The sequence below is a fragment of the Serinus canaria genome, chromosome 2, assembly GCF_022539315.1.
Source record: "Serinus canaria isolate serCan28SL12 chromosome 2, serCan2020, whole genome shotgun sequence".
Classification (NCBI taxonomy): domain Eukaryota; kingdom Metazoa; phylum Chordata; class Aves; order Passeriformes; family Fringillidae; genus Serinus; species Serinus canaria.
The window spans coordinates 110,119,780-110,134,903 of record NC_066315.1 but is presented as its reverse complement, the minus strand read 5'-3'; the positions used below and the strand labels follow the sequence as shown (position 1 = coordinate 110,134,903).

General features: G+C 37.1%; 1 protein-coding gene across 3 annotated transcripts in view; it reads left to right on the top strand.

Moving 5' to 3' along the window:
• PRKDC (protein kinase, DNA-activated, catalytic subunit) overlaps positions 1-15,124 on the top strand; it is an 83,111-nt gene that overhangs the window by 10,500 nt on the left and 57,487 nt on the right. For all 3 annotated transcript variants that reach the window (XM_018909967.3, XM_030235757.2, XM_009102873.4), the window contains exons 13-28: positions 256-424; positions 1,463-1,512; positions 2,705-2,842; positions 3,127-3,276; positions 3,737-3,852; positions 4,519-4,678; positions 5,783-5,869; positions 6,231-6,350; positions 6,717-6,876; positions 7,303-7,409; positions 9,272-9,362; positions 10,617-10,780; positions 11,433-11,585; positions 12,783-12,890; positions 13,670-13,896; positions 14,314-14,408. In XM_018909967.3, the coding sequence (XP_018765512.3) occupies positions 256-424; positions 1,463-1,512; positions 2,705-2,842; positions 3,127-3,276; positions 3,737-3,852; positions 4,519-4,678; positions 5,783-5,869; positions 6,231-6,350; positions 6,717-6,876; positions 7,303-7,409; positions 9,272-9,362; positions 10,617-10,780; positions 11,433-11,585; positions 12,783-12,890; positions 13,670-13,896; positions 14,314-14,408 (2,095 nt within the window). The remainder of the gene's footprint in view (positions 1-255; positions 425-1,462; positions 1,513-2,704; positions 2,843-3,126; positions 3,277-3,736; positions 3,853-4,518; positions 4,679-5,782; positions 5,870-6,230; positions 6,351-6,716; positions 6,877-7,302; positions 7,410-9,271; positions 9,363-10,616; positions 10,781-11,432; positions 11,586-12,782; positions 12,891-13,669; positions 13,897-14,313; positions 14,409-15,124) is intronic.

Below are 15,124 nucleotides of genomic sequence, written 5' to 3'. Positions count from 1 at the left end.
TTCAGGAGCTACTTTCCATAATGTGGTCCAGGAAGCTTTCTTACTCTGTTTGTTTAGTTTTATTTGAGGAGGACTTTGTGGTTGTTGTTTTTGTTTGTTTCTTTATTTAGGGCTTTTGTATGTCTAAGTTGAATTCACTTGCTAACTCTCTTCTTGTTCTCAGCAGATCATTATGCAAGCTCTTGTAACAAAGTAACATGCTGAAATAATTTCACATAATTTGCATAGTGGATGTTTTGTTTTTCTTTATTTTAGGTTCCTGAGGTATACACTCCAGTTCTTGAACATCTAGTTGTGCTGCAGATCAACAGTTTTCCACAGTACACTGAAAAAATGCAGCCAGTCTGTTGCAGATCTATAATAAAAGTGTTTCTGTCTCTCTCAGGAAAAGGTCCAGTTTTGTGGAGCTTTATTAGCACTGTGGGTAAGTCTGTGGTACTAACTTTATTGGAGTTTTTTGGGATCATGAGGTTTTTTTCCTTTGGTGTTTTTTTTTTTTCCCTCATAAATTGCATAACTGATTCTGGGAGAGAAATGTGGAATAGCCATTCGAGATCAAAAATGAAGCTTGTCCTCTTCTCTAATAATGGAGGTTGAGTGTTTTCATGGTGATATTTTTCAGTATCCACTGTTAAATAACTTCAAGAATGCATTTAACAATCATTTTGGATAACAAAGTGGGTATGATTTAGGGCAGGAGAAAACATGTTTGTGATAAGACTTGCATTCCTGCTCTGAAGAATTATGAGAAGAAAGGGATCTCATAGAAAGGTAGACAAAAATCTGTTCAATGTCCTTTCAGTTACCCCTAAAAAATAGCACAGAAAATAGGGTGAGTGTTATCTCTGTTAGAAATGCAATTTTTTATGCTCTGCAACTTTTAAATAGTAAAATTACAAATATGAAGTTTAGTATAGTTCTGTGAATGTAATACTGAATGTGTCAGCATTGGTAACTGACAATTTTAGTAGTCTCAAGCTGACATTTCTTTTCAATGATTTTCAGAAATTTTTATTTTATTTCTTTCAACTATTTATCATGGCTTTTCTCTATTGCTGGGGCATTTTCATTGTTACCCATGTTCTTGAGTTGGGAAGTGGTACACCCAAGTACTATGTTGATCTTAAGTCCATGAACATAATTGGGGGTTGTTGACTTTTTCAATAAGGGCATAATGGGTGATGCCTTGGTCATCATTGATAATCAGGAAAAAGTCAAAGCAGTATTGAGAAAAAGTAGTGAGAAGCAAGTACACAGGATTGGTTGCCTGTGGAACATCCTAGAGTCAAGGCTCTGATTTGAGCTATTTCATCCTTAAAGGAAAAATATCTGTGTTCTTTTGCCCCTCCCTTACCGTGACAGAATATAGAAAACTGATTTGTTTCATTGTTAATGTATTGAGTGATATGAATGTCATGCTTTTTTAATCTATTCAGGCAATTTTGATTTTTGTTTGTTTCAGTGCATCAGGGATTAATCAGAATTTTCTCCAAGCCAATCACATTTTCAAAGGTAAAATAACTGTTTAAACATATTTATTTCATTTAGATTCCTAGAGCATGCATTCCATTCCAGTTCTTGACAACCTAACCCAGTATACAAGAGAATGCCCAAAGAAACAAAAATAGTACTATCCATTTTGCTATTACTCCATTAGTGTTATTAGTTGTTGGCTCATTTGTTCTTAAGTCTCTCATCCCCACCTCTGCTCAGCACAGTGTAGATGTACCTCTTGTGCTAGATAAAGAAAATTACAGGAAATAGACTTCTGTTTGGTCAGGTTGTAATAAAGTGGGTTGTAATTAAAGTCATCCAGCTTTCTTCCGCATTAAATTTTGGACATTTTAAACATTACTGAATGCTTGTGTTAAGCAAGGACATTAAAGCTCTTTAATCCTGTGCAGTAGAGTAACTATAGAATTTCTCAAATAACTGAGCATTAGGAGAACAACCCTAGAGTGTTTTTGGGGTTTTTTTTTGGAATGAGGTGGTTGTTTTGTGCTCTTTTCAGATTGATGGAGAACACTAAACATTTCATGTTTGTACCTGCAGCAGTAATGTTACATTATATTGCATATATAGGTAGTATATTGCATATATCAGGTAGTTTCATCAGCAGTTGTACTGGGATTTGACTGAGATGGAGTTAATTTTTCCCATAGCAACCCTCATGGAGCTGTGCTTGTATTTGTAACTGGAAATGTGTTGATAACACACTAGTATTTTGGCTACTGCTGAGCAGCACTGGCACGGCATCAAGGTGACTCTCCAGCATTTTTCCCTCACCAGAAGACTGGAGGGACAAGATCTTGGGAGGGGACAGAGCCAGGACAGCTGACCCAAACTGACCAAAGGGATATTCCATGCCATATGGTGTCTGGTCAGCAAGAAAAGCTGGCAGCAAGAGGAGCTGGGCAGCACTGGTTAGGGTGTTTGTCTTCTGGAGCTTCTGCTCCATGTACCAAAACCCTACTTCCAAGGAAGCAGCTGAACAGTGCCTGCTTATGGGAAATAGAGAATAAATTTTTTGTCATCCTTTGCTACTAAACTGCTTTTTTCTTGACCCATGAGTTTTTTCCATCTTATTTTCTCCTTCCCAATACTGGTGAGGAGGAGAGTGGTGGAATGACTTGGTGGGTATCTGCCATGCACCCAGGGTCAAACCACCAGGGCAATGTGTCTGACAAACATTGTGTCCCTTCAGGATTTTTCTGTAAAAGAAACTTCTGGAACAGAAGAAGCCTTCGAAGCTGGAGAAGTTGGGACACAAAGATCAAAAGTACCAACTTATAAGGACTATCTATACCTCTTTAGAAGTCTACTGAGCTGTGACACAATGAAGGTAAAGCAGAGTTAACATGGAAATACAAAATGAAATGTGATCCTGAATCTTGTCTTAAAGCTGCTTTTCTAACTTCAGACTTTTTCCAAATGTCAAGCTGTAGAAGGATTGTTTTCTGGTTTTAGTTGGATTTTATGGCTGATAAATTAATTAAACAGGGATTAATTTATGCTTTCATAGCTGAGAAACATCTAAAACTGGATTGTCTGGATCATTTAAGTGTTAGTTTGTAAGTTAAAGAAATAATTTGTGTTTTGAAATATGAACATTTTTGTCCTGTAAAGGAGTCTGTTTTTGAAGATGCAAACTTCCTTACTGAAAAGGCACAACTGCAATCCCTGAGTCGTGTCCTGTATGACGAACTTATAAAATCTGTTTTGAAGATTATTGAGAAATTGGACCTGACTGTTCAGAAACTGGATATTAGTGAACAGGTGAGACCTGAGGACCTATCCATTAACTCCTGCTGTTGTAGGGGAACCAAAATCATATCCCTTGTTTTGTTTTCATTATGCCTAGATAACACCCTTTAGTGTCTTGAAGTAACATTTATGCTAGATAAAATGTTTTTCTTAATATCTCTGAATGTTTCATTGCAGTGTTAGGAGATGGAAACATCAGACTCAATAGAAGTTCACAGAATCTGTTATTTTAGACTTTCTTCTCTGGAATCTACAATTTTTCATTTTTCTTTCTGGCTTTCTACTGAGAAGCAGGCATCTCTTATTTTTCCTTTCTATTACTGATGTGTCAACTGTTAGTCCTTTATCTCTCAGAGTACCTAATAACAGCTAGAAAAAGACAGACTGTTAATGTGGCAAAGGAAAAAAAAAAGTGTAAAGGCTTTCTGTGTTGTCACAGATCCAGTGTTCTTTCTTCAACATTTATTTTCAGGATGGGAATGCAGGTGACAGTGCTTTGGTTGGGCCTTCTTCTGATCCTGCTTCAAACCTTCAGCCAACGAAGCCAATAGATTTTATTGCCTTTATAAATCTAGTGGAATTCTGCAGGTATTTGTATGTTTTTATGTAATTTGAAAGTTATGAAGTGGTTGGAAGAAGTTTGAGGTGAAATGTGTTTAACATGCTTGTTTCTGAGTCAGTTTGATCATATTTCAAAATGAACAAGATGATCAGGAGGGAGACTGGAAGGGTTTTTCAGACACCTGGACATAGGTAAACACATAAAAGCTAATCAGCTCAGGTTTTTTAAAAGAATGCAAGAGACATCCACTGGCATTCACTTTCATTATTTGGGTGTAGTTGTCATTCATTATATGTTATAACTTCTAGTATTAGCCTGACCATGTATCCAAAATACTTCAGAGACCAGAGATACAGTCTTCACATACCAGTAAGGGGCATTATGAGAAAGGTACACCATTAGTTGCCTGTGGATATCCAGTAATGGAATGTGATATATGAGGATGTGTGTTTGTATAAATTCAATAATGAGATATAATAAATAATAAATGGCTTTGCCCTCTAAAACAAAATTAACATCTTCCTGTGCCTGTCTCAGAACGCAGCATGCATTTAATCTCTGTCTGTCTGCTGCTCTGTTACAGCAATATTTTTTTCTTGTACTGAGATGAAAGTGTTTTAAAAATAAAGCTTTGGATTTGATTACTTTTTTGTCTTCTTTTTCCTTCTCCGTTTTCTGTGAATTGGTTTTAGAGAGATACTGCCAGAGAAACATGTGGAATACTTTCACCCTTGGGTATATTCCTTTGGTTACGAGCTTATTGTACATTCAACAAGACTACCTCTTATTAGTGGATTCTACAAGCTGCTCTCAGTTACAATGAAAATTGCCAAGAGGATAAAATACTTTGAGGTGAGATCTTTCACCCAGTGGACGGGTATCATGCTGTATTAATGACTGTGCCATTCGTTATGTATAGTATTTTATTCCCTGTGGAAACAGTTCATTGAAACTGTTACTGGGTTATTTCAAATGTTTATAGCTTCCTGTGCCTCCGGAATTCCAATTCTGGACATTATTAGTCAAAAATTAGACTAGAAGCCCAGTTTCTGAAGAGACACCATCCATGTGTAATCACAGAATCTCCAAATTGTTAGGGTTGGAAGGGACCTCTGGAATTCATCCCGTCCAACCCCTCTGCCAGGGTAGTGTCTCCTAGAGCAGGTGGCACAGACCTCATGAGGTTGGGTTTGGAATGTCTTCAGAGAGGGAGAGTCCATGACCTCCCTGGGCAGCCTGTTCCAGCGCTCTTTCTAAAATTCTGAGCTGGGTGAACAGTGAGATGGAGGTACCTTTGCAGTGCAGGTGGTATAAAAGATATTTTGGATAGAAACAATCTAACCAGAACAGCAGACTCATGTGTGGGAAAATGACTCAACTTCTGTAGTGTATTCCTGCTCCCCTTGCTGATTTCCACAGGGAATATGATGCCCCAGTGGTAGATGCACCAACTGTGGTTTGGAAGCTCTTGGACTAAAACACGTGGGTGTGTAGCCCAACACAGAGCCCAGAGCTGTCCGTGCCACTGCTGCTGATGGCACCAAGTGAAGCACATTTGGAAACTCATTGGTGTAGATGCTTGTACTGTGGACACTGTTGTAAATTGTTTTCTTGTTACGCCATCATTCTTGCCACCTGGACATGTACTGTTAAGGAAGTTTGGGTTTTTATGGTTTGTTGCATGAGCAGAGAAAATTAAACCATTGAGAAGTTACTTCGCAGTCATATATCTCTTGTTTATTTGCATAATATTTAATATATTCCAAAAAGCTGACCCTCAGTGAACCATATGAATGTTAATTTCTAACCTCTGAAAGATCAAAGATGCATTTCAAGTTTTCACTGACACCAGTTTTGTATTGGACAGTGTGATGCATGTATTCTGAGTTGAACTTCTGGTTCATATATGTACTGTGTGCTTTTTAATAGTATTGATTTGTGGTTTCTGTTTGGTAGGATATCAGCCCCAGGAGCCTCAGAAGGTGTCCTGAAGATCCAGAAAAGAGCTCTTGCTTTGCACTCTTTGTAAAGTTTGGAAAAGAGGTAAGGAATGTTGCTCCCTAACTTTCTTAGGCTGAATAAAAACATATGTGATTCAATCAAAATTTTATCTTCTGAGAAATCTACCATACACAGTAGACATATTCTTGTTTTCGAGCTGTACGAGATAATGAGGTTTTAAGATCCTTTTTGGTCAGATTTTTCCAATGTCAGAAGAGTTGTATTGGTCAGCACTTCATGTACAATTGAGAAATAACAGTATAAATGCTTCTGGTTAATGTCTGCAGATGAATGAGATTCCAGTATTGGCTTGGGCTTGTTTATTTTACGTGGGTATTGATACAATAAAGTCAAAAGTTCAAAATATTTATGTTTGTTCTTGATCTGTTTATCTCCATTTTAGGTTGCAGCAAAAGTGAAGCAGTATAAAGATGAATTGTTGGCATCTTGTCTGATTTTTTTGCTCTCTTTACCACATGACATCATCATGCTTGATATCAAAGCATATATTCCTGCACTGCAGGTGAGTCAAAGTGATGTACAGGTAACACTTTTTTTCCCTAAGATACATACAAACCTTCTGTAGCAAAGTCAGTATTAAGGTAACTATTAAGCTCTCTACTGTCTTCAGTAAGATAGAATGCAAACTACTTGTATCTTTGGATAGAAAGTAAATTGTTGGAATTTGCTTTTGCACTAAGCAGACTCTCTTATTGCCTGTGTTGCAATCTAAAAATGTCTCCTGTGCTGATCTTGAGTGAGATGCTAAACAGAGAAAAGTTACTGCAAAGGGAGATGCACACTAATGCTTTTAAATTTGTCTCTTTTACCATTAAGTAAGACTAGCAAATAAGTGTGAAAGGCTGATAGTTTTGTATTTGACATTTAGAATGCATTTAAGCTGGGCCTTAGCTGTACCCCAATGGCTGATCTGGGCCTGGATGCTTTGGAAGACTGGTCAGCTCACATCCCCAGACATATGATGCAACCCTATTACAAGGATGTCCTGCCTCTTCTTGATGGTTATTTGAAAAGCTCTACATCTACAGGTACATACATGCAAAAAATTGCTAGTCTTAAGGAAGAGGAAAATAATTTTTTTATAAAGATGTGGGCATGCCATACCTTTTTTTTCTTTTGTGCAATTTCTGTGTTTGGAACAACATAACTTCCCTTACACCCCAAAATGCACTTTTTTCTTAAACTAGAATTTACTTGCTTCTGCTGAACAATTGTTGCCATTTTATTTATTATTTCTGTGTGATATGTCCTTTTTTTTTTTGCTTAAATTAGCTTAGTTTTGCTAAGAGACTTATTTTCCTTAATAAAGATTTTAAGTGAAAGAATAATTGTCACATTTTAAAAATGTGCAAAACAAGAGTGTTTTTTGTTTTTTTTTAGTGACACTATGAGTAGGTGCATGAGATGCTGGTACAGTAAGCTGGTGTTGATATGCTGGTTTTTTTGTTCATCAGTTGAATCCCAGAATAACTGGGAAGTAAGGAAGCTTTCTCAAGCAGCCCAGAAAGGACGTAATAAAGTTGTGATACAGCGTATAAGAAGAGCAAAGACATTGTCAATGGTAAGAACCCTCTTTCTTTTTAAGAGTTAAATGTAATCCTTTCTTCCCACTGCTTCTTTTCCTTTCTTGCATGCATACTTTTTTTTTCCTTTTTTTAATGAGGGCTAGTTCTACCTTAGATGAGTTTAATGAATTCCATTCTGCAGTGTGGCTCAACAAGCTATTACATCAGCAGAGCTGGAAAGATGTCATATTCTAGGGTGAGGATGGGAATTAAGCAGGGAAGGGGGGCTGAAGAAGTCAGTATCACTGCTAGACTGGTACATTATGGCAACAAAAATTTGACTCCCAACACCCAAAATCAGGTCCCAGCTTAGCAGCTTTGCAGTAGGCAATACAGTTTTGTAAATGTTTAAGCATTTGGGGGATTTTTAATTGTCTTGTGGATAGGCTTACAGTCTTTAGAGGCCAATATGTATTTGTCCAGTGGCCTCTCAAATGTAAGTGTAGTTTTATTTGTATAATCCACTACACAACCTAACTTGGAATAAACCTCTTTTTAGAGGTTTTTTCCAAGTTAGAGGAAAGTTTTCCAAGTTTAGAGGACATTACTCCTATATACAGTACTCTTTTCAACCTGGTTGTCTTTAAACATGATACTCCTGGAGTGAGTCCAGTAGAGAGCTACAAAGATGATTAGAGGATTGAAGCATCTCTTATGAAGAAAGGCTAAGGGATCACAGCCTATTTCACCTGGAGAAGTGAAGACTGAGAGGAGACCTCATCAATATCTATCAGTATCTGAAAGGAGGGTGTCAGGAGGATGGAGCCAGGCTCTTCTCAGTGGTGCCAAGCAATAGGACAAGAGGCAATGGGCAGAAATTGATGCTCAGGAAGTTCTGTCTAATATGAGGAAGAACTTCTTTACTCTGCACTGACCGAGCACTGGGACAGATTTCTCAGAGAAATTATGGAGCCTCTCTCACTGGAGATATTCCAGAACTGTCTGGATGCAATGCTGGTCTGTGCTCTAGGATGGCCCTGCTTGAGAAGGGAGTTTAACCAGATGACCTGCAGCAGCCCCTTCCAATCTTGGTCATTCTATGATTCTGTGAAACAAAATTAGTTAGTATTGTATCTGTACAGGCTGCTTCTGAAAATCAGTTTCCTGAGAGAGGCACTGTTGAGTCTGGAGAAAGGAGGCTCAGGGGAGACCTTATTGCTCTTTACAACTATCTGAAAGGAGCTTGTAGCCAGATGGGGGTTGGTCTCCCTGGTAACAAGTGACAGGACAAGAGCAAGTGGCCTCAGGTTTTGTCAGAAGAGGTTTAGATTGAATATTTGGAAAAATATCTTCATGAAAGAGGTTGTCAAGCATTGGAGGAGGCTACATAGCTAAGTGGTAGAATCACCACAACACATCCTTGAAGTGTTCAAAAACAGATGGGTGTGGCACTTGAGGACATGGTTTAGTGATGAGTTTGGCAGTGCTGTGTTAATGGTTGGACTTGATGACTTCAGAAGTCTTTTCTAATCTAAATGATCCTGCTGTTCTATATAGGTACAGGATCTAAACTTTAAGTTCTGGAATTAAAGTAAATGAAAAAAGCAATTTTTGCTTTAGATTTGTTTCTGCACTGTCATGTCATTCTGTAGGTATGTGTTATCTGTGATAATAAAATTTTACTTGAGAAATAGTAATAGAGAGCTCACAAAATGGAATGAAAATGCTTTCCAGTCTTGGCCTCTTCTGTTTACTAAACCAAAGCTCTTTTGTTGGATGCAATTCTTCTCCTCAGGGTTCCATTTTACCTTCTTCATCTGTATTTAATAAGGGCCATAAGACCTTCATTTACTCTGTAAAGCAAATTACTTCTCTATAGAAGTAACTGTTCTTTTAGTAATATTAATCTGTTGTTTAGGATAACAGTCCCTCCTTGCAAGCAGTAAGGACTAGAGTGGCACGACTTCTTGGATCTTTGGGAGGGCAGATTAACCACAACTTAATTACAGGTGAGTATCCTGTCAAAAATATTTATATGCCTCTGCTGTCTCTCTTGAAAGTAGATTGCATTAAGGCCTCAACATCACTTTCATATACCTGGTTTTTGTTGCTTTCATTTAAACAAAGTTACTTTGATTCCGTTCTGGAGTTTAGTAGAGCAAAAGTATTCACCAACTTAATATGGAGTAGGGAAAGTGTTTAGGAAATTTCAGTTGAAAGCAAAAAACTGTGCATCTGAGTATATGGTTTTATTTATTGCACCCTTCACCTTCTGGCTGCAAAGCCATTTTAAAACTTTGCCCCAGTTTGTAGCTCCTTAGTACTGAAATCTACCTCTGCTACAGTTCTCAGTATTTAAGAGCTGCAGTCATGAATTGTGTAAATACCAGCAAGCTTACTTCTTCACTTGTGAGTTTAAGATACATCATGCCTTTAGTATGTGTGAGTACTAGAGTTCCATTTGGGTGCTCCTCAAAAAAAAGACAACATTTTCTCCCTTTCTCTGTCAAGTACATGAACAAAGTTTATAATTTATGTATTAAATACCATACAGTCTAATAAAAATGGAAACCATAGTGCAAGTAACTGACCATGAGATTCAAGGGATGAATTCAGCATAAAATTTAGTTAATCTCAAAATTAATGTAGTATTATGCATTTTTTTTCTCTTTCTTTGCATGCTTATGTTTGTTTTTTCTGCCTTTACAACCAATTTTCTTTCTGCCAAATACTTCTTGTTACATACTCAAAAATACTGGGGGAAAGTAGCCTTATTCTCTGGAAATTAAATCAAAGTGTGGTCAGATTTTGTTAACCAGATTTTCAAGTATGGGAATACAGGGAGAGAAGGGAGTAAATATGCCAGTTTTCCTTGGAGGAGATGGCTGTAAGTGTAGCCATTTTCTGTGCAATTGCAGGAGTCAGTATGTTGGATCTTCTTGTCTGATTGACCTTCAAGAATTTTCTGTAACATTAGAAGACAAATGCATTATATTGGATGTCTTACAGAAGTATTTTAAATCAAGTGTGATTCAATGTCTTCTGGATTTATTTGTCTCCAAACTTAACCTGTATTGAAACTGGAGACTGCTGTAACTATCACCTGAAACGTTGGCTACGTTTTTTTAGTAGTTTTTAAAGCATTAACATTGCATGGCAATCTTACTGAAGTTGGAAGGTTACAGATATTTTTGACTGAACTTAGTAAATACTTGCTTTATGTATATTGTATTAAGCTTGTTTTCATCTTTCAAATGCATCAGCTACCTCTGCAGAAGAGATGATGAAGAAATGTGTGTCCTGGGACACTGAGAAGCACCTGAGCTTTGCTGTACCATTTGCAGATATGAAGCCCGTCATCTACTTGGACTTATTTTTGCCTCATGTGACTGAGCTGGCTCTTTCTGCAAGTGACAGACAAACAAAAGTATTGATTTTTTTTCTATGTCTTGTTTTATGCTAGCTGATAAAATTGCATAAAATAACGTCTTCCTTGTTACTACAGACCTGTTTTAATTAATTAATAGATAGCAGTGTGCTTCTTTGGTGCCCTTTCATGATTACCCTATTCTAAGTGTTTAAAAGCTAAAGAGCAGAAGTTGTGTAAGCTCTGTCAGACAGCATTATGCTTGATTTAACATAAAAATGAATATTTTAAACTAGTGGATCAATTTAAACTAGTCTTGCTTGGCCTCCTTCTCATGCCCAGCCTGTGAGTTTGTGGGCTCAGTCCAGCAGAACACTTAAGCAAATATTTTGGTGCTGTGCTGGATTGGGATGTTGATACCCAAAGAGTCCAGCCTAGAAGTATCCTTGAAAACATTATGGGTGACTTTTCTGATGATGAACTTTTTCCAGCTGTATATGGTACTGCACATAACAGAGACTAAAACATTAGGAAAAATACCAGTTTGTGTACAAAATACTTCCATGGTCATGATCTGTTCCTGGAATGGTGATTTAGCATAAGTGCGATTTCTCAAGTACCCCCTTTCATGTGACTCATTCTCTTCTGCCCACAATTTTGTCTTCTCTGTGAAAGTTGTGGATGCATAACCAAAGGGATTTTTAAATTTCAGGTTGCAGCATGTGAGCTGCTACATGGCATAGTCACATACATGTTGGGGAAAGCCTCTCAGATGCCAGAAGGATGTCAGGGTCCCCCACCTATGTACCATTTACATAAGCGCGTATTTCCAGTACTGCTTCGTCTTGCTTGTGACATAGACCAGGTAAGCAGATTCATCTGTATGAATTTTGGCTTGTTCAAATACCTTTAAATGTGGGAATTAGTTAATAGCTTTATTTAGATGTTTCCCTAACATATTGGGTTTTTTTTTTTCCCCAAATGAAGAGTATTTTGTAGGCTGAAATTCTGTTGTAGGGATGGATTGTCTGGATTTTGTGAGTGGGGTTGAAACCTTTTCAAATACTTCTGTAATGTAGTGTAGTTCAGAGTAGCTTAGAGAAGTGTACAAGAGAGATTCAGGTTTCATGGTTCACTCAGGGAGTTTGTGGCAGTAACCCTTTTTATCACCATATTTAATTTCTGTTGTCTATCAGTAAGAAGTTAGTTGGAGGTGAAGTTGATTGTTTTGATATTGAGTGTGTGCAAAGCTACTCTCATAGGAAAAACATTTAGGAGAGAATTTGTAGCTGCTTCTTCGATACTTACAGATGATAGATTTCATTCAAACATTTGAACTTGATATTTCTCCTACTTTGCACAAGACAGAACAGTTGCATAAGTTCATCTCCCCAGAAATTACAGGTTTTTGTGCCTTTTGAGACTGCTGCTTGGACTCTGGCATTTGTATCTACTTTGAGATCAAAGGGATTTTGTGTTCTGTTAAAATAGAGAGGAAGCTGTGTTACCAGTTCAGGTGATGCCTCTTTTGCTGGTGTGTGGCTGAACATAAACCATGGGTAAATGATGTCTGGATTGGGCCAAGCCACAGGCACTGCAGTTGAAGCGTGTGTATATGCATAAATAAGTGTGCTTAGTGTTTCTTCCCTTCATGCTATAGTATGACTGTAATCAATCAGATTGATTTACAGGTAGAATTGTTGAAATCTGGGACGTTAGATTAGTGTTCAAAATAGATTTTTAGATCTAAATATGGGTTAAGAAACATCCCTGTTTCCCTGATTGTGTATTGGCACATCAGTCTGGCATGTAATGTTTTTTGTCTCAAAGGATATTACTGAAAGTAAGCTTGGAGGTCATGGAGACTGGCTGAATAGAAAGCATCTAACCCATTTTAATTGTCTAGGGTTTTTTGATCCTTGATATGGGAATGTAATATGAAATTGGTAATTCATTTTATAGACCTTTTTCAAAGTACTGCTTTTTGTTCTTGCATATTAATAGCAAAGTAGCATAGATATGTATTAATCCTAGAAACATAGTTAATGTTTGCTGTTTTCAGGTAGCAAGACAGTTGTATGAGCCTTTGGTCATGCAACTCATTCACTGGTTTACCAACAACAAAAAGTTTGAGAGTCAAGATACAGTGGCATTCCTGGAAGCTATGCTGGTAGGTCATAAGTCTTTCCTCTCTTTTCTCTGTGCCATATGACTTTATTTTTAACTAGAATCATTTTACTGCTGAAGCAACCAGGAACATATGAACAGATAGAATGACTCTTTAACTATTTGAAAGAAAGAAAATGGTTGGTTTATTTATTTATTTTCTAATAGACATTTAATATTTCTTACCTGAGATTTGGATGATAAATTTCTCTTTCTTTGGCATTCCCAAAATGCAAGTATATCATCTTCAGATAAATGAAACACTCTATCATCAGTATGAGTTAGGAACAATTGAAGCACATTCACCATTCATCCCCCTGAATGCCTTTGTTGTGTGCTTGATTTTTCTCTAAGTATCTTTGCCTTTGCCAGGTGCTGCAAAAGTTTTGCATTTAAAACTAGCTTTTGCATTGAACAGAAGTGGTTGGAGGCAAGGTAGATCAAGAGGATTGAAGTAATTTTTTTTAATAAAAGTCAGTGTTGTCCCACCACTTCTTAAACAGAGGAAGCCCACCTATCAGAAAATAAGAGACTTAAACTGATGGCTGGGACAGGAATAGAAATCCAGATTTTTGAGCTGTAATTCAGCACTGTGAGGGCTGAAAGTTCTGCCCTTCCCTTGGACAGTAGCAAGTTTGAACTTTGATAATTTCTGGTAACTTGTGAGTACAGTTTTTTAATTTGCAAATAGTGTTGTGTAGATAAGCTGCTGTACTACCGCACAGAGCCAATGGCAGGGGGGTTTTCTCATTCTAGAGATGAAATAACCTTTTGTAATTTCAGAGTGGCATAGTGGATCCAGTTGACAGCACTTTGAGAGATTTCTGTGGTCAGTGCATACGAGAATTCTTGAAATGGTCTATCAAGCAGACAACACCGAGACAGCAGGAGGAAAGCCCAGCAAACACCAAGTCTCTTTTTAAACGGTTGTACAGTCTTGCTCTTCACCCCAGTGCTTTCAAGAGACTGGGTGCAGCACTTGCTTTTAACAGTATCTACAGAGAATTTAGGTGAGCCAGCAGAGCTTGAAACAGTAACTAGTTGGCCTAAAGGTTCAATGAGATAAAAAGAATCATAGCTCAAATAGTCATCCGCTGACACTCATTCTGTTAATGCACATGATAGCTGGAACATTCTGTTACTCAGATTATTTTTAATAATAATTTTGTTGTTTGGGCTTTCTGTCTATGTGAAATGTATAAAAATAAATTTTTATCACAAGTTTATAAGAAGTTTTTTTATGCCTTTTCAGGATGCTCAGCAAATTTCACTGCTGTTTTTTAAACTGGTTTAGATTTACTTTCTTGTGCAAACATCTTTTACTGTCTATCTCTACAGTATTTAATTTGGTGGTTTTAATTAGGATATTACATTTAGTGCTTCTTCTGCTCATGTTTCTTATTAAATGTTTTCCTGTTTTTTTAAAGGGAAGAAAATTCTCTAGTGGAGCAGTTTGTATTTGAAGCACTGGTTGTTTTTCTAGAAAGCCTGGCTTTAGCCCATACAGATGAGAAGTCATTGGGTGAGCTACAGTTAATTAACAATGGAATGAAGAAAAAAATTACCTTGTGGAATCTTGGGTTAAAAAAGAAAAATTGTAACTGTAAGAAAAGTACATTTGCTTACTTCTGCAACAAAAGAAGAATTATTTTTCATTATCAGTAGAGAGGTCATTTGCTATCTAGTTAGGAACTCTTTGAATCAATTCCTTGCAGTGTATAAAGGTGGAATATTTTGAGCCTAGGAGAAAGAACCTTTTCATCTTTACAATGATTTACAGTTTTGTAATAACACTAAAAATGCTGGTGGTGCTTCAGATTTGAGTTGTAGTTTTGCAGTTACATGGTATAAAAAAATGTAGCTTGATGAGAATCCATCTATTCTTCTATAACAAATGCTCGAAAAATTGTCATTTTGCTATATTCTATGGAATATTTACACTCTTTTGTGATTCTTACAACAGTATGTGGTTGTGTGAAGAGCCTGTGACCTCTTTCACAGTACTAATGATTCTTCAGTAAATCTACTTTTCTCTCTCTTTTTTTTCCATGCTCTTTCATCGATTAATAGTAATTTAAACAGAAAGCCAAAGTTGGTCTTACAAAACTTAATTTCTTTCAGAGGAAGAGTTAGGACACTGTCCCCAGAAGAATTACTCACAGGGAAAATTTCACAGTTTCTCTAAGCATGATCACAGAAAGTAGAATGCACAGTTTATACCAAAGGCCTCAGGCTTGC